Genomic DNA, 25722 nt, shown 5'->3' with positions numbered 1-25722 from the left:
ACTACAGACACCCCCCAGGCACCATATTTAAAGGAATATTTCATTTTTTTTCCACTTTAATCATCATTAAAGTCAGCGCTCCCGCCAAAACGGCCATTTTTAAAAACATTTTAGGCATTGACCCATGTCCCCTGGGGCAGGAGCCAGGTCCCCAAACCCTTTTTAGGACAGTAACGTTCGAGTCCCATAGACTTCAATGGGGTTCTAACGTTCGTACGAATTTGGGGTCCGTTCGAAAGTTCTGGTGCGAACCGAACCGGGGGGTGTTCGGCTCATCCCTAATCTGAAGTGAATTGTCAGAAAGTGGCACTGAAACACCACTCTGCTGCACCGAGCTCTACACCACAAATGGGCTAACTCCCTGTACCGTAGATGTGATTCCCCCCCAGTGGGGTTTCCACCTCCGAATACCGCAAGCAAGTATCACATGTTTGTTTACTCCTGCTGTCATTTCTGTTCAGTTGGACAATTTACTCTCCGCTTGTCAGTGACCTGGTTGTGCCTTTTTACTGCTAATTGTAAGATGCACACTTTCATGTCTTTACCTGCAACTAACGTTTAATATTGCAGAATTGTCTTCTGTTCAGTGCCGGCACTGGAGCACTCAGATGGTGCACGCACTAGTTTGGCATGCACTGTCTGAGACCCAGGGCTGCATTACCCCCCTTACGGGGCACCGTTTGGCCCTATTCCCGTGTGTGGTTGCCCTCACTAGGGTGATATGCTTTGCGTGCATACAATGGACATGTATGTATGGCAGTTAATGTTTCTCAATTGACCTTCTATGCTCTCTCGTTTCCTTTTTCTGCCCTTTTTCTTCTTCCTGCTTTCCTGACCCTCTTCCCTCCCCTGCCTCTACCTCAGACACCTCGGTTGTATATTTACCACTAATCTCCCCGATGGTTACAATAGCTATGACAAACCTGATCTCCCTCAATGTGAGGGGACTTTATGCCCCCAGTAAGAGACATAACCTTTATTGCTTAATCGCTTGCAGGGAGACTTTCTTTTTTTATGCAAGAAACTCACCTTACTCATACTACCTCAGTCAAGCTATATTCACAACAGTACCCTATGTGGCTCTACATCCTTTCAGATGTTAATAAGGCAATGGGGGTGGCCATTGAATTCTGAAGGGGAACCTCCTTTACATTAGAAACCACTTTGAGTGATCCCTCTGGAAGATGCCTTTTCTTGAAATGCAGCCTTTGTAACATGCCCTGCACTCTAGCAAATGTTTACGCCCCCAACCATGATAAAGTGGGTTTCTTAGCTACCACTCTAACTAAATTGAAAGACATTGTTCGCGGATACATTTTCTTGGCCGGGGACTTTAATACCCCCATGGAACCCATCGTGGACACCTCTCAGGGTAGATATAGCATCCTTCTCAAACGCCTAGCTTTTATCCGCACAAGATTCCATGATGCTCAACGCATGGGTATCTGTAGGGTGATGCATCCACGAGAGAGACTACACTCACTATTCACACCTCCATTGCTCCTATTCAAGGATAGATTATTTCTTTATAGACCATCACCACTTAGCTTTGACACTACACTCCCACATTGAAACCTTGATGATCTTCCAGACCATGCCCCAATTAGTCTCAAATTCAAAATCCCTTCTCCTACCCTTAAAATCCACAAAATGGAAGTTGAATGATTCCCTTATCTCTGATGACATTGACAAAAAGCAGATTTGAGATGAACTCTCTCTAAATTTTAAGGACAATATGACCCCAGATGTGTCACCTGGTGTACTCTGGGAAGCTCATAAGGTGCATTTACGTATGAAGCTCATAGAACTAGGTTCTAGGAAAAAGAGAGGGAACACATCTACAATCGCAGCTAATCAAGGACATTGGAGCCCTAGAGAAGAACCACAAAACGTTGCATTCACTGTCACTCTACCACTCTCTGACTTTGAAGAGAGAAGAATTAAAAGCTTTTTTCCACTACGACCTTAAATCCCAACTCTGCATAGTTGCCCAACACTTCTACGAATGGGGTAATAAGCCCAGACGGCTTCTAGCTCGCTCATTACAGCAGAACAAATAAGCATCCTCTATAGCCAAAATCAAGACAACCTCAGATACCCTGGTGCATGAAACTGCGGAAATGGCAAAAGAATCCCGAACCTTCCACCAGCAGCTCTACCACGTTTGCAATAATACAGCGGATAGGGAGACTAGGGAATTCCTCATTCAGAAGTACCTTACACAAGCTAACCTTTTGAAAGACTCCCTGCTCCTGCTCTGGAAGCCCTGGAAGGGGAATTCACTGCCTCGGAATTACGAGTGGCACTTAAGACCATGGCCAACAGTAAAGCACTGGGCCCTGATGGTCTAACAATAGCTTATTACCGCGCCTTCGTGGACATATTGCTTCCCCGACTAACGTCTTATGCCAACTCGGTCTCTACAGGCAATAAATAAACAAAAGTAGGTCTACTGATTATGCGTGTAATAAGTACTGCGAATTGGTGACAGGGGACTGCCCTCTAACCTCTATCAAGATGCACACAGAAAAAGCAAGGGTCCCAAAAGAGTGGCGACCCAAGAAAGTGACGCTCACTGAGGGGCAATACACCAGAATCTCTAATCAATCCTTCTTTATTGAAAATGAATAAATATTAAATTTATTGTAATTTACACAGTACAAAAATATCTCTAAAACACGCTCTAAGGCAGGATCAAGGACCACTATAAGAATAACTAACATGAAAAACTGTTACCGATCGAATAGTGGAAACATGAACACATAAACAGTGCTTACATCAAACCTAAAACAAAAAACACATACATGTCCGGACGCCGGCGAAATTGGTGCCGATCCAAGCTGATGCTAATGAATATGCATCAACAGAGGCTAAATAGCAAAATAGGATCCGCACCAATTTCCCCGGAGGCTCGAGCCAGCTAGAAGACAACCCTTCCGAGCCTATTGAACATCTTAAAAATGTATGGTGAAGTCTCAAATTTCAAGAGGAACCCCTCAAAATCTGAAATTTTGACTATAAATGTTGCCCCACAGGAGGTTCAAATGCTTAAACAGAATTTTCCTTTTACCTGGCGGGATAAGGAAATCAAGTATCTTAGAGTTAAAAATAACACCTACACATGATATGTTATGTCAACAAAATTTTATTCCGTTAATAAACGATATTTAAACAGAATTAAACACTATGGCCCCTAGACAGATCTTGGATTAACAGGATAAATTGCTTAAAGATGATTATATTCCCTAAAATATTATATAAAATACAAATGTTACCAATTCCGATGCCTGAATTATATTTTAATAAACTAAATCTGCTATTTCGCAGGTTTATTTGGTGGCATAAAAAAACACGAATAAGCTTGGGAATACTCTCCAGAGATAAGACTCAAAGGGGTCTGGGGGTTCCCGGATATTAATACCTATTAATATACAATTTTAATGGCACGAGTGGTGCAATTGGGATGGATAAGTAATGTCTCATTAGGTAAAGTGATATGGATTCCATCAAATTTAAGAGATTTAGATGTTCACACACACAATCACACGGACCACAATGGTAATGTGGGATAGGTTCATAAAAAACAAAAATGGGATCACAATTCCCCGTTAATACCCTTATGTGACACTAATTATTTTGCACCGGGGAAAGATAGGACATTTGGAGGGTGGATTAGAAATAAGGAGGCACAATTAAAAGATATTATTAATAAAGTCAAAATTTGCCCGTTTCAGGAATTAAAGATGAAAAAAGAGGTGTTAGATATAAATTGGTGGAGGTACGCCCAGCTGAAACATTTTGTGGAATCCCTCCCATATCTGATTAGATCAGCAGATAGCTTGCTCCCATTAGAGCAGTTTCGTGTGGCGACTGAAGGAAGGAGAGGGATTGCGAAGGTATATAAAATATTGAGTGGTTTAAAAATATCGGAACCCCCCCCCCCCGCATACATTAAAAAATGGGATGAAGAGATTGGGACTAGAAGTACGGAGGCTGAGATTAATAAGATATTAAAGATGCCGCATGCAATCTCACCAGACTGTCATTTATTGGAGATGAACTACAAGTGTATGGCCCGGTGGTATATAACCCCAGATAGAATACATCAATTTCAAAAAGGGCTCTCCAACCTATGCTGGAGGGGATGCTCAGAAACAGGCTCTATGATCCACATTTGGTGGTCATGCCCTAAAATTAAAGTTTTCTGGAAGACCGTTTTGTTAATAATCAAAGAAATCACAGGTCTAAATATCCCAGAAGACCCTAGGGTACGCCTGCTTCATGGGACCACTTTGCCTATTAAACAATACAGGCTATCATTGACACCATGTCTACTAAATGCTGCAAAGAGTTTAATCCCCTGCCAGTGGAAAAACCCAGAGACTCCCTCTTTGAAAAGTTGGTTTAGTAAAATCAACAAAATTTATAATCTGGAGTATTTAAAGCATAGTGGAGAACCAGGAGAAACGGGATTTGTAAAGAGATGGAAAGTTTGGGAAAAATACCAACAAACATCAAGATATGTCGAAAGGATGGCAGAAGTATTGTAGAACGATTACGGGCGGAATGGGTAGGATATTCGACATAGAGGAGAAACCTAGGGTGGGGGTTGGGTGGGGGGCTTGGTGGAAGGCTGGAATAAAATTTTGTAAAGATATGTATATTGTGAGCAGATTAATTCTGAGCCCAATGGGCATAGCTTACTGTAAAAAAAAGACAAAAATAGCCAGGAGGACAGCAATAACTGTAAAGCCTCGGGCATGGTAGCACCACTATCTGGAATCCAAAAAATTTAAATGACTAAAGTCACTCAGGATCATTTGCCATTAATTATTCATACAGGGACAATCGTCCATATAGTGCAGTGATCCAATCAGTGTAAACAATGTGATCATCCAGTAGAGGTACAAGAAATATATATAGAGTGTCAGCAGTGAAACAATCAGCGCGAAAACTTAGTCAAAATCTATTACTACTACTAGTCAATTAGTCAAAGACTACTTTTAGTCAACGTATCATTTCTCATTGGACATCAGGCAGTTCAACAGTGATAGGCTTCTTACTGGTCCTCCCACAAATACAATCTCTTGTAATGGATGGTGTACATACCAATAATGTTCATAGCCTCCAACGTTGGAAATTGAAGTAATGTGTATTTACAGGGCTAGGACTGAATTCATACTATCCCGCTCTGCCGATGTATAATCACCCATAGTGTACTGCATCAGTCTATGGTACTTCTGTAGGCTACAGCCATGCGCACGCTGGTTCCACTACTGGCCAAGACTTAAACAGACGTCTTCCTGTATATTAGCCGTAAGCTCATAGCCTGATCGGGGATTCTAGCCGCAGCGTGGCGTCCGACCGGAAGTGACCGGTTGATTGTTTCACTGCTGACACTCTCTATATATATTTCTTGTGCCTCTACTGGATGAATGCATTGTTTGGTAACAGTTTTTCATGTTAGTTATTCTTATAGTGGTCCTTGATCCTGCCTTAGAGCGTGTTTTAGAGATATTTTTGTACTGTGTAAATTACATTAAATTTAATATTTATTAATTTTCAATAAAGAAGGATTGATTAGAGATTCTGGTGTATTGCCCTTCAGTGAGCCTCACTTTTTTGGGTGCCTCTCTTTTGGGACCCTTGCTTTTTCTGTGTCGGTCTCTACAAGCAGTGCCATCGGACCAGAGACTCTCCACACTCACATCACTGTACTCCCTAAACCAGGCAGAGACCCCAGCCTTTGTGGCAGTAATCGACCTATCTCCTTATTAAATTTGGATGCCAAATTATACACTAAAGCCATTGCGCTCTGACTCCTGCCCCTGGTTCTTCAATGGATATCAAGGGACCAAACTGGATTCATCCCAGGTAGAGAGTCCCGGGACAATTCTCTAAGAACATTGTCCCCGATTTCTTGCGTGCGTAGGTTCTCTCAGCCCACCCTTCTCCTATCTACAGATGCTGAGAAAGCGTTTGATAGGGTGGACTGGGAGTAGCTGATGTCGACATTATCCCACATAGGCATTGGCCCGTCCATGTTAACAAGAATCTCAGCCCTTTACAGCTCCCCCACAGTTCAGCCAAGGAATAACGTCACTCTAAGTGATTCCTTCACCTTGCACATCTGCACTCGTCAGGGCTGTCCCCTTTCCCTGGAACCATTCCTTTCAACGATATGAAGCAACCCTGACATTCATGGAATCAAAATGGGCTCCACGGAGCATAAGTACGCAGCGTACGTGGATGACATACTATTTTATGTCCAGCAACCCCTTACCTCTGTTGTGCTTTTAAGGACATTTTCCCGCACAATATTTACTAAGTAATTTTTAACGAAGATATTTTTTAAGATACAGAATCAGTCTATATGACACAGTCTATATATGTGAAACGTATTCACGGAGACGAGTGATCATACAAAATAGTTACATTTATTGGTTGACAGAAAACAAATAATTACATGAAATATTAAAATACAGATTGCATTACTTGATCATTTTGACAATTACTGGAAACACCCTAAAACTGGGCGTAGTAGTACCTTGGACACAATTATCACCATTATCATTTCTCGGTAGAATCAATAACCTTTTGATACTTGACAATTAAACAGAATGTCTGTATTTCACACGTCCAACCGTTACTATACTGCAGGTAAGTAAGTGGTTAACAATGTGAAATAAATTAGACATTTGTTTGTCAATAAAGTTGGCATCTATGCAAAAAGAAATGTATGAAAAATTTTATTTAGAGAAAAATCTAAAAGGCGGTTATTGATTCGGGAGAAATATTTTCAATAATAGAACATTCAAAAAAATCAATATTTAAGAGAACATAGAATAGAAGATAAACATATATTTACCCATTTCCAATATGGCTATTAGTGTGGAGTATTAGTTACCAGGAATTTTAAGATGGCTGCCGTGGCTTCAACATTCCAAGGAGCAGGGATCTTCATGAATGTAAAATGTGTATTCATGCATGTCTTCCAGTGTCCCTTCTCAGGGGGGTTCCTAAGCTTCCCCCTGACTCTCTCCCCCCAGCTCTCCTCAGAGCTTCCTCCTTTTTTTCCTCCTTCTAGTTTCTTAAATATCCTTTTTAACAAAAGGATTATAAAATTATACTAAGTTCTGCCCAGAGGGTATGTGTTCCCCCCTCATTGGCCGGCAGACTTAATGGTTAGCTTTCCCGGGAGTCTCGTGATTTTAAGGTAATAGCACCTTCCACCACCAGGTGTCTCACCCATGTTTGGTGTTTTATTTCTTTAAGTGAATATTTTTCTAATTCTGTAATATGTGTTCGTTACTTATATGTTCTAACGAATATATTCGAGTGTTCAAGAATTATGGCATAATGTAGAATACGCTTTAACATAAATTTCCAATAATTACTTGCATAAATTGGTGATATATATGCATATCACTGTATATCTGTTAATCTTTAGTCCGTTTAGAAAGGACACAGGTTAGATATATCACAAACAATATCACATACAATTATTATCTATATGGATCCATGTATAATTTGGGTATCCAATCAATATTTGTTTATCTAAACATAGGTTAAATTCTTATACAATTCTAATCATGATTATATGTTTTTTTATAATACTAATTTGTTGCTAAAACACTTCTACTTATGATCACACTTTCATATATAATCTCTTTATGACAAAGTTCTTTAGATCATTAGATACTAAATTTATAATCTCAGTTGTGACCTATGTATAAATTGAATGGCTTAGAAAAATATAGATGATACTGGGAGATGAATCTTACAGCATGTTTTGGGATGAACTCTGAGCTTCCAATAAATGATTAAATGGGTTAGCTGTGTCCTTCAATATGTTTTTGGATGAGGCGTCAGCTATTTGCACGGTTGTATATTGTCCAAATAGTCTTTTACTTACGTACAATGGGGTTCTCTAGTTAAGGGTTATTTCCATGTGATAAATACTTATGCAAGTTTGGCCTTCTCACTCTAACCAACCAAATAAGTAAACAGCTTTTTATTTGGTGACAGAAGATACCATTGTTTCAGCGAGTTTCTTTTTTAAACACAGGTTTTGTAAAAGTTTAACAAGAACTAATCCTTTCAACATTTGGAAAAAAAAAACCTGCGAGATCTTGTACTTTGCTTTAAAGGTCTCCAAGAGGTCACAGTTCAATAAAATACTGAAATCCCTCATCTCGGCCAGCGAATATTAAATGTATTTCTTCATGAATTCACAACAAAGCCCCCCTTGTGAAGTGTTCAAATGCCGGAAGTCGTTTGAAAGACTTCACCAATGCAACAGTTTGAAGAAATATGGCTTTGCTCGGGCCTCGTAAGTTGAGTTGTGACGATGGATCCGGATTATGGATATATATAATTAAGAGGTATAGACACTTGCAGATGAGTGTAACTCTTTGAAAAACAAAATGGGTTTGTGATCGATGTGTGCATCTCAGGACCGTCATCTGTTGATTGGCAGGAAATGGACCATTCCGGGCACCTTTAGTCCTGGCCGTCCTGGTGGGTTCCGTCCATGTAGACTGGCCATCAGTGGTATCCCTGGATCCCCCATACGGTTCCTTCTCTGGATGTTCACACATGTTGGACTCTCGGTTCTGTTGACCGGCTCATGGACATCTTAGTCCTGTAAATGAAAATGGATTCCATGAGAAAAGATATATAAGTTTTTTTTTTTTACATGATCTGTGTTTGAGATCTCAGTGTCAAGTTGGTATCCTGGGCTTCCTCAGAGCCCTCCTCTTTCCCATTATGTTATCAGTCCTTTAACTAAACACTCTGGAAATCAAGACCAGGTATGACACATTGGCTATGGGAGACCAAGCTCCAGGGCTCATTATCATGAGGCCATTTATTAATATCTGTGGATACCAGACAATTCTGACTGACTTATGTTCTTCAGAACCATTTTTTTTTTAGCTTAATTGTAGCGGTTCTGGAATAATAACAATTAAAAACATTTCAGTTTGACATGTGACACTTACTGTCAGTATCAAAATATTTGACATCATAGTCAACCTTCTACTTGGGAGGAATAAAACAGATAAAATCTTCCCCCTTTGGGGTGTCAATACAACTCATTTGAGGCAATCAAACTACCTTATACGGGTGACTCCTCATCTTTTACCAAAATATCAAACCATTTAGGCCTCCTGATATTTATGTCTTTAGGATTCGGTCTTCCTCTGGAATTACCGTCTTCGGGACTTCTTGAAATTGGGCTGTTTGGAGCGACCTGTTTATGTCAGAGGAATGAAGTGACCACTGAAAAATAGGAGAATAGTTAATATCTAACAACCACAATCCCTCGGTAGGGATTTCAGGATCCTCATTACTGTAACCTGGGGAAAAACATGGTGTTAGAACCTCTGCTTCCTATATCTTTATTCAGTGCATTCCTCTGATTTATTTTAACATAGGCGCTTAAAAGGCTCTGTGGCCCTTGGGCTGGCCACAGGATTTGTCCCTGGAAGAAGTGTTATTCACGTTCCGTATAGCAATGAAACCGTGTAACATATCCATAATTTTGTCTATTTTGGTTTCCGTATTGCTTACAGGCTGATCAGAATTTGTTCGTGGGACCCGGTTTCTATACTTTCTGGGGACTACTGGCTCAATTTTATCAGACATATCCACATCAGAAACATTGTCTTGATTCTGGGATAGTTGTCTGGGCCTTAGTTGTTCCCTATTGTTCTGGGGATTTTGGGGTGTCTTACCCTGTAATTTCTCCCTATTTACCTGTGTAGGCCCCCGAAGTCCATTACACCGGTAAAGGTGAGGGTGTCTACCCTTAGTTTTAAATCTGACCCGTTGGAGATATACCCTATAGTTTCTCCTAAACCTTGGGTCTGGATCCTTTGGATGAGACTCCTGAGGTGGTCTTTTAACTCCCCCTCTAAAGGGTGGTCTCTGCTCCCCCCTTCTGATGGGTGGGGACATTGGTTTCCCGCTGGGGAGACTCGGTAGCATCTCTCTGACTATATCAGCGTATCTCTTTCTCTTGGTTTTGGGCTGTAATGATTGAGGAGATACATAAAATTCATCCACAAGTTTCATTATAGGGCTTTCAGGCCTTCCATTGTTTTCACCAGTTTGTTGGATAGAGTACAAATTGTTACTCTCTTTTACCAAAGACTCCAGTGAACACCCCCCTTTGTAGTCTTTCGCCAAATTCACTTTTATGTGGGTAGGCGGGGCCTTGAAGAACATGGGTTCAAACTCAAGTTCATTATAACTTGGCTCCTTTTCTGCTAAGTGGACAGCACCCTTGAGCACAGCCATAACTTCGGTGGGGCTTTGATCACTGGTGCGTGTGATATTGTGTATATCCACTCTAGCTGCGTTAACATTTTTATGTGGGACAAATCCTAGATGACAGATGTTTTTAATTGTTTGCCAGGCAGTACCCCACAGACTTATTACATCTTCGCAGAATGAACGGAGTTTGGGTTCAAATACCCACGGTAAGAAATGAATCTTAGATTGGTCATCATTTAGGCCTAAAACTGATAAAGCATTTTCATAGATTTCAATGTGGTCAATAATGTGCATGGATCCCTCTTCCTTAAACACCGGGACAGCATCTTTTAAAAATTGTATTATTTCTGAGGCGTCCTGTTTAGGGGTGCCTGTATTTTTCTCTGATCCCAAAGAAAACTGATTAGGCATACCTTCATGTGGTGGTTCAATTTTTACCCCCCTTTGCTCTACAGATGGCTTGGGGTAGAATATAGTTTCTTTTCCTAATTCTTTTTCATTATGTAACTCCCAAATTTTAGGTTGAGAGTCATATTTTGGAGTATTGTCAGACTCTATACTTTCAGGTTTAAGCATCTGAGCATTATCCTGAGGCATAAACTCCCCTTGTTCTTTTAATTCTTCTGGTTGCTTAATTAGGGATTCCTGTCCTGACCTAAGCTGATTTGTTTCTTCTTTTAAATTTCTACTGCATATTACTCGGCAACTTTCTTCAGGAGACTCGTTTTCCTGCAGAAAATTTTCCTTCTCCTCTCTTGTATTGTTTATTATTTCTTTATTTAATTGATAACATTTGTACAGCATTATTATTGTATTATTGTGCATCTGTTCTGCTTTAATTAAGAACCTCTCCTTCTCTTTTGATTGTTTATACTTTTTATTTAATTGGTGAAATTCGTCCAGCATTATTACATCATTTTGTAACTGTTCTGTTTCATATTTCACCATTTTCGCTATAGCCTCATCAAAATAATCTGCCTTGTCTTTAATCTCCTTTAGCTTTTTTGTGAGCTCACATTCCCCTCCTATTAACTGGGACTGGGATTCTAAGATATCACTCTCTAGTTGGGTATATTGACGTTTAAACTCACTATAAAGATACATCAGGTTAGTGCTTGGTTCAAAATGCATGTGATCAGGCCTTTCTATTTCCTTTGTCTCAGATGAGCTGTCTGTGAGTTCAATGCTTTGACCTTCCACGTTCCCTACGTCTTTTATTGATTGACGGGTGTGGTTTATAAGGTCTTCAATGAGTGCTTCTAGACCATTCTCATTAGACAAACTTTTTTCGGCATGATTTATCATGTTACTTTTTGACATTATATCCAACATTTCCTGTTCTTGTATCCATTTTGTCTGAGTACTCATATTACCACTAAGGGCTGACTCTTGATAATCCCCATCAAAATAAAATTCACTTTGACCAGACATTTTTCTTGGCAAAAATATTTTTTTAAAAGTTAATAATTAATAATTTCATGCAAAATATTATTTCTGTCACCACCGTAACTATGATTGATCCTGTACAAAATATCGACGTTATCTCACGCAGTGCCTCCATTTATATATGTTGTGCTTTTAAGGACATTTTCCCGCACAATATTTACTAAGTAATTTTTAACGAAGATATTTTTTAAGATACAGAATCAGTCTATATGACACAGTCTATATATGTGAAACGTATTCACGGAGACGAGTGATCATACAAAATAGTTACATTTATTGGTTGACAGAAAACAAATAATTACATGAAATATTAAAATACAGATTGCATTACTTGATCATTTTGACAATTACTGGAAACACCCTAAAACTGGGCGTAGTAGTACCTTGGACACAATTATCACCATTATCATTTCTCGGTAGAATCAATAACCTTTTGATACTTGACAATTAAACAGAATGTCTGTATTTCACACGTCCAACCGTTACTATACTGCAGGTAAGTAAGTGGTTAACAATGTGAAATAAATTAGACATTTGTTTGTCAATAAAGTTGGCATCTATGCAAAAAGAAATGTATGAAAAATTTTATTTAGAGAAAAATCTAAAAGGCGGTTATTGATTCGGGAGAAATATTTTCAATAATAGAACATTCAAAAAAATCAATATTTAAGAGAACATAGAATAGAAGATAAACATATATTTACCCATTTCCAATATGGCTATTAGTGTGGAGTATTAGTTACCAGGAATTTTAAGATGGCTGCCGTGGCTTCAACATTCCAAGGAGCAGGGATCTTCATGAATGTAAAATGTGTATTCATGCATGTCTTCCAGTGTCCCTTCTCAGGGGGGTTCCTAAGCTTCCCCCTGACTCTCTCCCCCCAGCTCTCCTCAGAGCTTCCTCCTTTTTTTCCTCCTTCTAGTTTCTTAAATATCCTTTTTAACAAAAGGATTATAAAATTATACTAAGTTCTGCCCAGAGGGTATGTGTTCCCCCCTCATTGGCCGGCAGACTTAATGGTTAGCTTTCCCGGGAGTCTCGTGATTTTAAGGTAATAGCACCTTCCACCACCAGGTGTCTCACCCATGTTTGGTGTTTTATTTCTTTAAGTGAATATTTTTCTAATTCTGTAATATGTGTTCGTTACTTATATGTTCTAACGAATATATTCGAGTGTTCAAGAATTATGGCATAATGTAGAATACGCTTTAACATAAATTTCCAATAATTACTTGCATAAATTGGTGATATATATGCATATCACTGTATATCTGTTAATCTTTAGTCCGTTTAGAAAGGACACAGGTTAGATATATCACAAACAATATCACATACAATTATTATCTATATGGATCCATGTATAATTTGGGTATCCAATCAATATTTGTTTATCTAAACATTGGTTAAATTCTTATACAATTCTAATCATGATTATATGTTTTTTTATAATACTAATTTGTTGCTAAAACACTTCTACTTATGATCACACTTTCATATATAATCTCTTTATGACAAAGTTCTTTAGATCATTAGATACTAAATTTATAATCTCAGTTGTGACCTATGTATAAATTGAATGGCTTAGAAAAATATAGATGATACTGGGAGATGAATCTTACAGCATGTTTTGGGATGAACTCTGAGCTTCCAATAAATGATTAAATGGGTTAGCTGTGTCCTTCAATATGTTTTTGGATGAGGCGTCAGCTATTTGCACGGTTGTATATTGTCCAAATAGTCTTTTACTTACGTACAATGGGGTTCTCTAGTTAAGGGTTATTTCCATGTGATAAATACTTATGCAAGTTTGGCCTTCTCACTCTAACCAACCAAATAAGTAAACAGCTTTTTATTTGGTGACAGAAGATACCATTGTTTCAGCGAGTTTCTTTTTTAAACACAGGTTTTGTAAAAGTTTAACAAGAACTAATCCTTTCAACATTTGGAAAAAAAAAACCTGCGAGATCTTGTACTTTGCTTTAAAGGTCTCCAAGAGGTCACAGTTCAATAAAATACTGAAATCCCTCATCTCGGCCAGCGAATATTAAATGTATTTCTTCATGAATTCACAACACCTCCCTTCCCAACCTGATGTCGGCCTTCAAAAATTTTGGAGTCCTCTCTAATTTAAAATTAACCTATCCAAGTCGGAAATACTAAACATCTCTCTTGCATAAAACAGCAGAACATTTGAAACCATCCTTTCCCTTTAGCTGGCAACTTCACTCACTGAAAAACCTGGGAATATTCCTTACACCTAACCCAGCCTCTCTATTCTGTGTAAATTTCATCCCTTTACTGAATTCAATTAGAGCGGACCTCCAGCTGGCTCACTCTTGGCTGGGGAGAATTAGCATTGTAAAGATGAACATCTTGCCCCGCCTGCTTTACTTATTCCAGATGATCTCTTACAAGGTCCCCCTGGGGTTCTTCTCAGTGTCACAATCTATAATATGCAAATATGAATGGAACCAGAAGCATCCCCAAATTGCCAGACAACTGCTCATCAAACCTAAAAGAGAAGGGGTCTAGCTTTACCGGATTTTAAGAGTTGCTTCTTAGCAATAATTTTGAATAGGATATCAGACTGGAAATACCAGAAGGAATCTAAACAATGGGTGCAACTGGAACTCAACCTAAGCGGTTTGGACTTGTTCCCTCTGATCTGGATACCTAGTAAATTCTGTAAACTATCCTTGTCTACTTCACCACTTACCAAATCCTCCTTTTGTGATTTGGAACTCACTGTGTAAAACACATAAGTGTCCCAATTCTCCTATAATGTAGCTAACGGGACATGACTATTTCCCTCCAAGAAACCTTGACCCTAAATTCAGCGACTGGATCTCCACATCCCCAGTCTTACTCCACCAAGTGACAACGACCAATGGTATCTTACCTATATTCACACTTTTATCATCTCCCACAATCTCATTCATGGACCAGTGGAAATACCACCAGCTATCCAGGTTGGTCAAATCTCTACCACAACCAATACACTCCCTTTCGGATCTAACTCCAGTGGAGAGATTACTTGTGGATGATCAACCACCCGAGAAAGCTATCTCCTACATCCACCAGGCATTATTGGCCCTAAACCCATCAGTGGAGACCACATTCCTATCTAAATGAGAACAAGACCTACAAAGTTCTCTCTCAGAAACGCAACGTTCGAGGATCCTTCAACTAACCCACATCTCTGCAATATCCTCAAACTACAGAGGGAACTATAAAATGTTGACAAGGTGGCACTATACCCCTTTGGTGCTTCACAAAGTCTTTCCATCCATATCAGCGATATGTTGGTGAGGATGTGGAGAACAGGCGGCGCATGCTCACATCTGGTGGTTCTGCCCATGCATCTGCCCATATTGGGCTATTATATTGTACTGAATCAAAGAGATTCAGGGCTCTGCAATCACAAATTATCCAGGGGTGATACTGTTTAATTGTACAGGCAAATCAATAGGACAATATAAAAAATCCATAACGCCCACCTTTTGAATGCAACCAAGGTGCTTATACCCAGTCTTTGGAAACGGACCATCCCTATATTACGCCAATGGCTAATGGAGGTAGATCACATATACCATATGGAAGATATTACTTACTCCCTTAGAAATAAATCCAAACTATCCAAGAAGATATGGTTCAGCTACATATGCGGAAATCATATCTCAAACGGTGTAAACTGTCGACTAGTCGTTTACTGTACAAGTTGTGTCTTACTGAGGCAGGATAACCTTCCCCCCTCCCCCTCTCATCTACCTCACTTTCTTTTATCTTTTTCTTGCTATCTCTTGCTACTCAATCTTTCTTTTATATACAGTTTTCTATTTTGTTGTCCTCATAATGTGGTACGTTTTTGCCCTTGTATGGCAAGGGTTTTTGCATTTAGTACTCTACCAAACCAATGAGATGTACTGGTCTATGTTAAATGACCGGCCTTTAGTCCCATTGACGCCAAGTGTATGAAACTGATCCCACAAGTTATTCCTACTTCATGTAGAGATCTGTGTTTATTGAATGTGTCTGGGGAAATGTAACCTTATTTTATTGTAAACTGTTTCATATCTTTCAATAGAAATGTATTAAACAAAAAAAAAATCCTCCAATCATCCCTACTAGCCCAAATCCCGCTTCCTAACACAAAACCACATTTTCCATTAACTGCAGTTCTGTAGGATCAGTGCCACTTCCCCACCTCCTGCCTGATCATTAAACTTCTAGTAAACTTCACTAGACTAAAAACTTCTAACTTGAGCTCCCTCTTTCCTATTGTAACGCCCTGGGGTTCAGGGAGCTCCTCGCCAAATTCCTTGTCAGGAGTAGCTTCTACAGTCAGGGCTAGTGCTATTAGGCAAACCAGGCACCTGCTGGGGGCACTGCTGCCTAGGGTGCCTGGCCACTGGAGTTCCTACTCTCTTCACTCTGCAGCAAGCAACATAGTGTCAGAGGCGCAGCGGTGGTGGAGAACTGTGTCTGTGTCACGACTCCCGAATGGAAGCAAGCAAACATTCATTTATGGGCACTGGTAGGCTGCATTGATGGGTGCTGGTAGGCTGCATTGGATGGGCACTGGTGAGGTTGCATTTGATGGGCGCTGGTGAGGCTGCATTTGATGGGCGCTGGTGAGGCTGCATTTGATGGGCACTTCATTAAAAAGGTGGGGTATACATGGGCAGGGCAAAGGGGGTGGAGCCAGGGCACGGCAAAATGAGGTTTCGCCTAGTGTCAAAAACCCTTGCACCAGCCCTGGCTACAGTTAATTGATAGAGATCTATTGATTTGTCCCTAAGTTTGGCCTTGTTGCTTTTTTCTCTTCTACCACTAGGTTGCCGGGAACTTGGTGGTACTAGATATAAGAAAGGCAACCCAAGGTCAGGTTATGGGTATATGGGGTATCTCAGCCAATGGACGGAGGTTTTCTTGAATACGGGGGTTTTCTTGAATCCCTTGGCCTGCTGGGAGAACCTATATAGTCAGTTGAGGTCAGATGATCTCTGTTCTGTGCCACCTGGACCGCTGTCTGGGTGGATGTGTGTCATACGCCTTGGGCTGCTAGGCTGGAGAGCGGGCCTATCCCGGGGGAGTTGGGCTGCTAAGCTGTGTGAGGGCCTATGTAGAAGTAAGAGGGCAGCGCAGGGTTGGGACTGCGGCTTGAGGTCTAACCAAAAGTGCAGTTTCTGCCAGTCGGAGAACCTGTACTTGCCGGAGGTAGAAGGGAAGCTGTCGCCACTAAAGGACCAACCACCTTTTACCAGGGACCACAGTGAGTACCTGAAGCAAGTACCGAAGCAGTATTCTCACCGAACGGGCACGGTGGAGAATCGGGTAACTTCAGGTGGTGGCCAAGTCAGGGTTCCAGCCAGCTGAGGTGACACTTGCAGAGCAGCCTTGTGTGTCAAGCCAGGGGCTGAGCTGGTTAGCAGGTGTGAAGCTTGAAATTTATCTGGAGTGCCAAGCTAGGGAAAAGTGGCCGTGGTTTGCAATGCAGGCTACTCTGACTACCTGCACACAATTCTAACTATCCTAATGAACAACCTGTTACATTGGTCAAAATTTGCCTATATGAATTCCCTAATCTCTGCATTAGGAAGATTGACTCTTCATTTAAACTTCCTTTGTCTCAATGTTGGCAAGTTTAGCTACCCAACACATTGAAAGCCTATGGCAAAGCTCAGGGGACACAGGATTGACAAAAAACGTTCAAAGGGTCGGCAATGTAGATCGTGTTTTTGCTGTACTGCCCAATTACAGACATTCTTATGCTGTGTGTTTCTTAGTGAAAACTTTGTTTCATAAAGATGCATCATATACATGTGTCTTTTTAACCACTTAAGGACCACCTCATGCCGATTGTACGTCAGCAGAATGGCACGGCTGGGCACAAGCACGTACCTGTACGTTGCTTTTTAAGTGCCCAGCCGTGGGTCGGGAGCGTGCCGCCGCTGAGCTCCGTGACCGTGACTGTGGCCGCGGGACCAGCGGACCCGATCGTTGCTGGTGTCCCGCGATCGGGTCACAGAGCTGAAGAACGAGGAGAGGTCTGTGTAAACAAACCTCTCCCCGTGCTTCACTGTGTGGCTGTTCCCTTTTTATAGGGAAGGACGATCAGTGATGTCACATGCCAGGCCACGCCCCCCTACAATAAAAAAACACATAACGTCATACATAACACCTACACTGCCCCCTAGTAGTTAACTCCTTCACTGCCAGTGTCATTTACACAGGAATCAGTGCATTTAAATAGCACTGATTGCTGTATAAATGACAATTGTTCCAAAAATGTGTCAAAAATGTCCGATGTGTCCGCCATAATGTTGCAGTCACAATAAAAATAGCTGATCGCCGCCATTACTAGTAAAAAAAAAAAATAATAAAAATGCTATAAAACTATCCCCTATTTTGTAAACGCTATAACTTTTGCGCAAACCAATTTTTTTATTTTTTTTTTTTACCAAAAATATGTAGAAGAATACGTATCGGCCTAAACTGAGGAAAAAAAATGTTTTATATATTTTTTGGGGATATTTATTATAGCAAAAAGTAAAAAATTTTGCATTTTTTTTCAAAATTGTCGCTTTATTTTTGTTTATAGCGCAGAAAATAAAAACCGCAGAGGTGATCAAATACCACCAAAAGAAAGCTCTATTTGTGGGAAAAAAGGTACACCAATTTTGTTTGGGAACCACATCGAGCGTCTGCGCAATTGTCATTTAAAGCGACGCAGTGCCGAATCGCAAAAAAGGGGCTTGGTCCTTTGGCTGCAAATTGGTCCGGGGCTTAAGTGGTTAAAGATCATGTTTAGTGGTTTTGTATATATTTCCTTTTATATGATGCATTATGGTCAGGGCTAAAATACAAATTTTAAGAACCTTTTTTTAAAAGTAGGGTAAATATGAATTGCTGAGTAAAAAATATTTTGTATTTTTATTTCTAGCTAGTCGTGGGGGGCTATAAATTATTTTTCTAATTTTGTATCCGTAACTGCATTGCTGAATATAGCCTTTAGCGCTCAAAAAATTTACATTCTTATAAATAATTTTTAGCAAATATTCCTTCTTCCTTCATCCCCCTCCCTGCCTACCTATTAGGACAAGCTCTGTTTGCAGTTTTAGTTAAAAAGATCAAATGTTTTGAGAAATCCTGCCATTGAACCCTATATTAAATGTTTATTCGTCAAAGAAAAAAAAAAGCATATAATTAATTAAAAACAGATATAAAACATCAGTTTAAAGCAGAGTTCCACCCTAAAGTGGAACTTCTGCTCATCTGAACCTTCCCCCCCTGCGGTGTCACATTTGACATCTTTCAGGGGGGAGGGGGTGCAGATACCTGTATAAGATAGGTATTTGCACCCACTTCCGGGCATAGACTCCAACAGGAGTCTATGCCTCTTCCTGTCCCGGCACGCTGTCTGCTGGGACACACACAGGTCCCAGAGACAGCGCGGACCATTCGCATTGCGCTGCGCAACTCGCACATGCACAGTAGGGAACTGGGAAGTGAAGCCGCAATGCTTCACTTCCTGATCCCCTCACAGAGAATGGCGGCGGCAGCAGCCGAGAGCCGAGCGATCAATCGGCCTCGGCTGCCGACAACGCTGGACCCCAGGAAAGGTAAATATCTATTTATTAAAAGTTAGCAGCTGTAGTATTTATAGCTGCTGGCTTTTAATATTTTTTTTTCGGGTGGACTCCCTCTTTAAATACATCTTATAGACATTAATTTTCCAGCCACAATTTTTTTTTTTTTTTCAAAAGTCAGCAGTTACAAACACTGCAGCTGCTGACTTTTAATAAGGACACTTATCTGTCCAGGGAGCCTGTGATGTCAGCACCTGAGGCCGATCCGTCCATCGGATCATGTGCAGGAGCCGCCATTTATTTTTTAAAAGCAGCATTACGGCTGCTCTAAGGTCAAATTGCCTCTTAAAGCTGGGCTTCTAGTCTTTCCAACAATCTCTATTCAATCCGATCATCAGATATGTCAGATTAGGCCTTCAGTTGGCTCAAAGGAGAAATTATTTCAGACCCATCTCCCCATGTATGGCCAACTTTTGTCATCCTTAAAAAGCTAATTAGAGGCCTAAACTTCCAATACAAGCTGGTAATTATTCAGAAGCATGATTGTCCACTTTTTCTCTAAATATGCTTTTTGTTATTCAGGACAGTGATGAAGAGGATGATGGTACTTATATTGAAGAAATAGGAGATAAAAATGTCCTGAGAGAGAAGGATCACTTACAGATGCAGAGCATGGAATATGGAACCATTCAAAGCCAGGAGACATCACTGGATGCAGAAGACAAATATCATCTAGACTCGGAGACTCATAAGTCCAACGCTAGTCTGAATGAGAAATAGTCAGAGGATCTTAACCCACACACAAACTCAAGACTAAGTTAAAGTCACAAATTAATTTATGTGAAAGGGATGATGGTCTTCAAGTTGGTGACTACGAAAGCTGGAGGTGGACCTTCATGAAGCCTGTAAGCCAATCGCGATTGTACAAACTATCAAGGATACTGTATACTTTTATAGGCTGAAGCATTTATCTAAAGATATACAAGAATGAACAAAGTATAATGGAACGAGGAATGCTTGCAATGAGCCAAGATGGCAGCACAGTGTGGCAGTCAACAATTTCCCTACTACCCCTCTTTTTTTCTATTACATTAATGGTGTGAGAGTAGACAGATTGTGCTTATATCTTTCTAGTCACCTCCTTCTACCAGTAAAGGTAAATATATTTCCTGCTTACTGTCCTTACTTCCTGTCCATTGCATAGATGGGAACAGTGGTAGGGAAAATCCAATAAAAAGGAATGCTGGGAGCCATGTTTGGTTCCTCAGGTCCACAACTGAAAAGCTGCAGGTTGACTAAGTTGTGGTTAATAGGCAAGGAACTCAATGTACTGGAGTCACTAGCAGTCTTGAAATAGGAGTATCCATTCATTTCTGCTGAAAGATTAGTGCTGCATTAAGTTTTATAAAACAGTGTAGCTTAAAAAAATGTATTTTGTCCATCCAGGCTCTTACTAGCTCACTCCATTACCAACACATTTACCTTCTCTGCTCTCTAAATCTCAACTACAGTTAAACCCTGTGTAAGATCCATATAGTGTCAGAACTTATGCAGGGTTGACAACACTTTTGCCACTTTTCAGTTGACGGTGTTCAGGCCTGTTCCCTGGCTGTTCAGGGACAAGCATTGCATTCTGAGAGGATCAGGACCACCAGATATTTGACAGATCGTCAGGGAGGTATAGCAAAGGTGAGTAGAAGTGGATAAGGGACAGCAATGGAGAAGGTGGAAGAGTTTATTTAATTAAACAAGCTGAGCTGTTATTATTTAACTGAAGATTTATGCAATCAGCATTTGAACATCTCAGTAATTGAAATTTCCACTTCCCCTATCTGCGGATTATTTTGTTTTCATTTGTCCTGCCTGTTTTCAGGAGGTCTGGTCAGGAGTAGCATCATCCACTCTGTCTTCCTTCCTGAGAGTTTATCTGCATGACTACTTACCTGCTCACTATATTGCCTTTCACACATAAGCAGTACATCAGAATTGCAGGTGTGTGTGCATGACTTCCAGCTGGGAACAGTCCCATTGTAAGAGGTGGATGGCTAAATAGCTACTGATAGTAATACAGATTGGTTGTTGGTGTGCAATTCATGCAGTATTTCCTCATTACAGATTGTTATAAAAAACTGATTATTAAACTCAAACAGTTGTTTGTAAGTATTAAATTGTATAAATAGGTACAGGTATGATGAATATGCAAAATCATCTGGATTTTTTATTTTATTTTTCTTGTGCTCACACAGTATCTGACATAGAGAGAGGCAAATGTGATTGCAATAGTTATGAATTTTGGAACAGGGTAGGTCATTCTGAGTTTAGGGTAAGAGTTGAATTATACCACAGGCTCCAAATTTTATGGGGACAGTTCCTGTTTTCATACGCAACACTCTTCATAGGATATGATCTGTTTATTAAAGGTTTAATTCACAAGGTCCTCAGTACATGTATCTTATATGATCGAAAGCTTCCATCACTCTCTCCAGCAGGTGTAACAGTCCAGCTCTTTAGAACTCCAGAAAATAGCACTGGAGGCTGCATAGCAGCATATTTCTTGCAATGGTGAGTGCTCATTAATCAGTGCTGGCCACGGGACCATGCTGACCAATGAGAATTTTCTGAGGCACCGTTATTCCGGCTGGAGTGGGTTTTTGAAGATGGGCTTTATGGGCCAAAAACTGTGTAATGGGGCCAGTACTGTCTAATATGCCAAACAAACAAATGCCAGTTGTACGGGGGGGGGGGGGGGTGAACCCATACTAGGTATATAGTAGTAAGCACAGTGGTTACCTGCTTCAGCTTATTTTTCTTACCAACATATACATTAGGTATGGCTAACAATTTTGTACTGCCATTGTATGGTGTAGCTGCAGGGGTCTTCTGGAGATTCCGTGGTTCACATTATCGCTGAGACATGGCTGTATTTTAGGTTAGTACAGCTGAGTGTTCTAGTGACTGTGCTCTAATGTAGTGCCTAGGCACCCAGACAGTGGTAAATATTGCGGGAATACAAGTTGCGGCAGTCTTTATTTATAATCATACTCTTGGTAATACTTTGCTACAAAACTGTGGCATTGTGGGAGCAGGAGGAGTTACTCTGGGTAGGCCTACAGTTTTTGTTTGCCATTGTCCAATCCTCCTGTAGGCAACAGTATAACCTGGCAGTAGAAGGCTTCCTGTGTCCTTCAATGAGATCCAAGGAAAGGTCCTATGCTGAGTACACAAATCCTATTTTTTTTTTTCAATGCTAGGTCCACAGACCTGTACTAGGAGAAGAATAGATGCTAGCATTACTGATGACTTTCTAAAAATACAATTTGCCTGGCCAACTTTGGCTTCAATACGTTGTACTTATAACTGACCCAGAACAAACATACAGAATGCCTACTCTGCTTATTAGTTCCAGGTCAGTGACTGAGAAAATACTGAAACCATTGGGTCAGTGTGAAAGCCAGGGTTGTGGTATTTTCAGGAGGGTTGAGCAGTTATGTCATACATGTGTCCTCAGTTCAGGTTTCCTTGAGGCCCCTTTCACACTTCTATATTGCCCTAAACGCATGGTAAAACGCATGTTTTATCTCACATTAATCATCACACACCACTCTACATTATGCAATGCACATATGTTGTGTTAATAATTATCTTTAGGTATGGTAACTGCTGAATAATGGCCTGCCTTACTGGAACACAAGTTAAGTCACATTTCAATGTGTGCCAGTTTGCGGTAAATTAATGCTAAGGTGTGAAGGGGATTAAGTGAATCTGTGGTTGAAATGAAGCAAGTGAATGAGTAGCTGTACTTTATACTATACAGTATTGTCATTTCAATACAGTATGCCACTTCCACGATTATGGTCGCTGGAGCCGAGCCGAGTGCCTGGCGGGTGCGATGACTGCCTGGCACCCAGGGTCGCTCGTGAAAGAGCGAGAACTGGCATCTGTGTGTGTAAAATCACAAATCCGGTTCTGTCAGGGGAGAGAAGACAGATCGTGTGTTCCTACTAAGTAGGAACAACAATCTCGCTCCTCCTCTAGTCAGCCACATTCCCCCTTACAGTTAGAACACACCTAGGGAACACAGTTAACCCCTTGACCGCCCCCTAGTGTTAACCCCTTCCCTGCCAGTGACATTTATACAGAAATCAGTGCATTTTTTTTTTTTAGCAATGAACGCTGTATAAATGTCAATGATCCCAAAAAAAGTGTAAAAAGTGTCTGTCGCAATTTTCCAGTCCTGATAAAAAAAATCACTGCCGTTACTAGTAAAGAAAGTAATAATAAAAATGCCATAAATCTATCCCCTATTTTATAGACGCTATAACTTTTGCTCAAACCAATCAATTCTTATTAAACTCTTATTGCATTTTTTTTTTTTTCGATATTTTTATTTCTTTTTACCAAAAATATTTAGAAGAATACTGAGGAAGAAATGTGTTTTTTTTTTTATTTTATTTTTTTTAAATTGGGATATTTTTTATAGCAAAAAAAATGTTTTCCCCCCAAAATTGTAACTTTTTTTGTTTATATCACAAAAAATAAAAACTGCAGAGGTGATCAAATAGCACCAAAATAAAGCGCGATTTTTGGGGGAAAAAGGACGTCAATTTTGTTTGGGTATGACGTTGCATGGCCACGCAATTGTCAGTTAAAGCGACGCAGTGCCGAATCGCAAAAAGTGCTCTGGGCAGGAAGGGGATAAATTCTTTCTGGGCTGAAGTGGATAAACAATTTTCAGTCTTTTTTTTTTGTTTAATGTGCAAAAAAAAAAAAAAAAAAAAAAAGTGGTGATTAAATATCACCAAAAGAAAACTCTATTCATGTAAAAAAAATAACTAAAATTTCATATGGATACAGTAAAGACCGCGCAATTGTCATTTAAAGTGTGACAGCACTGAAAGCTGAAAATTAGCCAGGGCAGAAAGGGGGTAAAAGTGCCCTGTATTGAAGCGGTTAAGGTATCCTTTATGAAGTCCCTAAAATGTACGTGTAAAGTTTTTGTTATAGGGTTGTGGGTGGAGCTACTTCAGTTGGGGGTCCTGAGGTCAGAGTTAGGCTTTAGCTTTCACTATTTCTTGCAAAAAGAGTGCAGTGTGTACTGGACCAAAGAGCTTACAATTAAAATCCACATGCACAAAACTCTGCTCTGCATACAGCATCTCATTCAGTGCACAGGCCGACTGACCAAAGGCTCAGAGATGGCAATGCAGCAAATAATATTACATTATTTTATTTGTTTTTGTAATTGCAATTTGCAACATTGAGTCATTTTATAAGAGCAGCCAAAGTGAAACAATAAAGCTAGTTTTTATAAGTCAGTCCCAATGCAACATAGATTCTTGCCTAATACTAACTATGAGTACTTTTAACTATATAATAAATAAATGCTCCTGAACATCTAAGTGTGGGAGAAAATATCAGTGTCAAGAGATGTAGGAAAAGACAATCCGACGAGGATGGGATTCGAACCCATGCGTGCAGAGCACAATGGATTAGCAGTCCATCGCCTTAACCACTCGGCCACCTCGTCAGTTGCTTCCCCTTCCGCTTCCAGCTCTTCTATAAGCCTACAGCTCAGATTACAGATTTACCATTGTATCTGTAGGCTCCAATGAGAATTATTTCTCTGTACTCTTTCTTTGTATGATTGCACCCTCTAATTTAGCTTTAATCTATACCACTGAAATGCCTACAGGGTGACAGAGTAAAAAGTTTAGTTTATCTCTATAATATGCTTTTCTTTTATAGACACATGTATAAAAATATAATTGTATGTATTGTAAATAAGAAAAACAGAAAAATAAAAAATAAACTCTCTTCCATCACTGTAACATGGGGGGAAGGTATTCTGTAGTCCACAAGAGTGAAAGGACAGGTTAGATAAACTTAAATGGTGGAGCCATTCTTAGTTTTTTCTTTTCTTTTTTTGTTAGCATTTAAAGCTGTAGTATAGTCAATTTTTAAACTTTTACCTATAATAAGGCTTACCTATAGGTAAAAAGAATATCTCCTAAACCTGTATGGTTTCGGAGATATTCCCATTGCATTGAGCCGATGACTTCAACGGCGTATGCGGTCCGGGTATTCTCGTCTGAAAGTCCGGCAAACGCTGGACCTTGCTGGAAAGAAGTCTCCCGCATGCATGCGCAAGAGTGACGACATCGCAGCTCTGGCCACTCACAGCGCTGGAGCCGCAATACCCAGAAGACATGCCGAGGGAAAATGTCAGCTCCCTCGGCGTGGATCGGGTGAGATACCATCGCTCGTTCTAAGGTAGGTATTTCATAATGAGCTAGTATGCGGTACATACTAGATCATTATGCCATTTCCCTTACAGGCATAGGGGGGAAAAAAAGGCAGCGGCTTTACTACCGCTTTAATACTGCTTTAACCCTTTTGTTGCCAGAGCCA

General features: G+C 40.2%; 1 protein-coding gene and 1 non-coding gene across 3 annotated transcripts in view; one reads left to right on the top strand and one right to left on the bottom strand.

Annotated features, from left to right (window-relative positions):
• FAM177B (family with sequence similarity 177 member B) overlaps window positions 1-21495 on the top strand; it is a 54956-nt gene extending 33461 nt beyond the window's left edge. For both annotated transcript variants that reach the window (XM_077485841.1, XM_077485842.1), the window contains exon 6: window positions 19897-21495. In XM_077485841.1, coding sequence (XP_077341967.1) covers window positions 19897-20094 — 198 coding nt within the window. In that variant the 3' untranslated portion in view covers window positions 20095-21495. The remainder of the gene's footprint in view (window positions 1-19896) is intronic.
• Window positions 21496-24759: 3264 nt separating this feature from the next.
• TRNAS-GCU (transfer RNA serine (anticodon GCU)) lies at window positions 24760-24841 on the bottom strand. Its single transcript has one exon. It is a non-coding gene; the product is annotated as a tRNA-Ser (tRNA).
• Window positions 24842-25722: the final 881 nt, after the last annotated feature.

The sequence above is a fragment of the Lithobates pipiens genome, unplaced genomic scaffold (genome assembly GCF_037356315.1).
Source record: "Lithobates pipiens isolate NorthernLeopardFrog02 unplaced genomic scaffold, aLitPip1_a1.2 Scaffold_18, whole genome shotgun sequence".
Lineage (NCBI taxonomy): Eukaryota > Metazoa > Chordata > Amphibia > Anura > Ranidae > Lithobates > Lithobates pipiens.
This window is presented reverse-complemented; position numbering and strand designations above follow the sequence as displayed.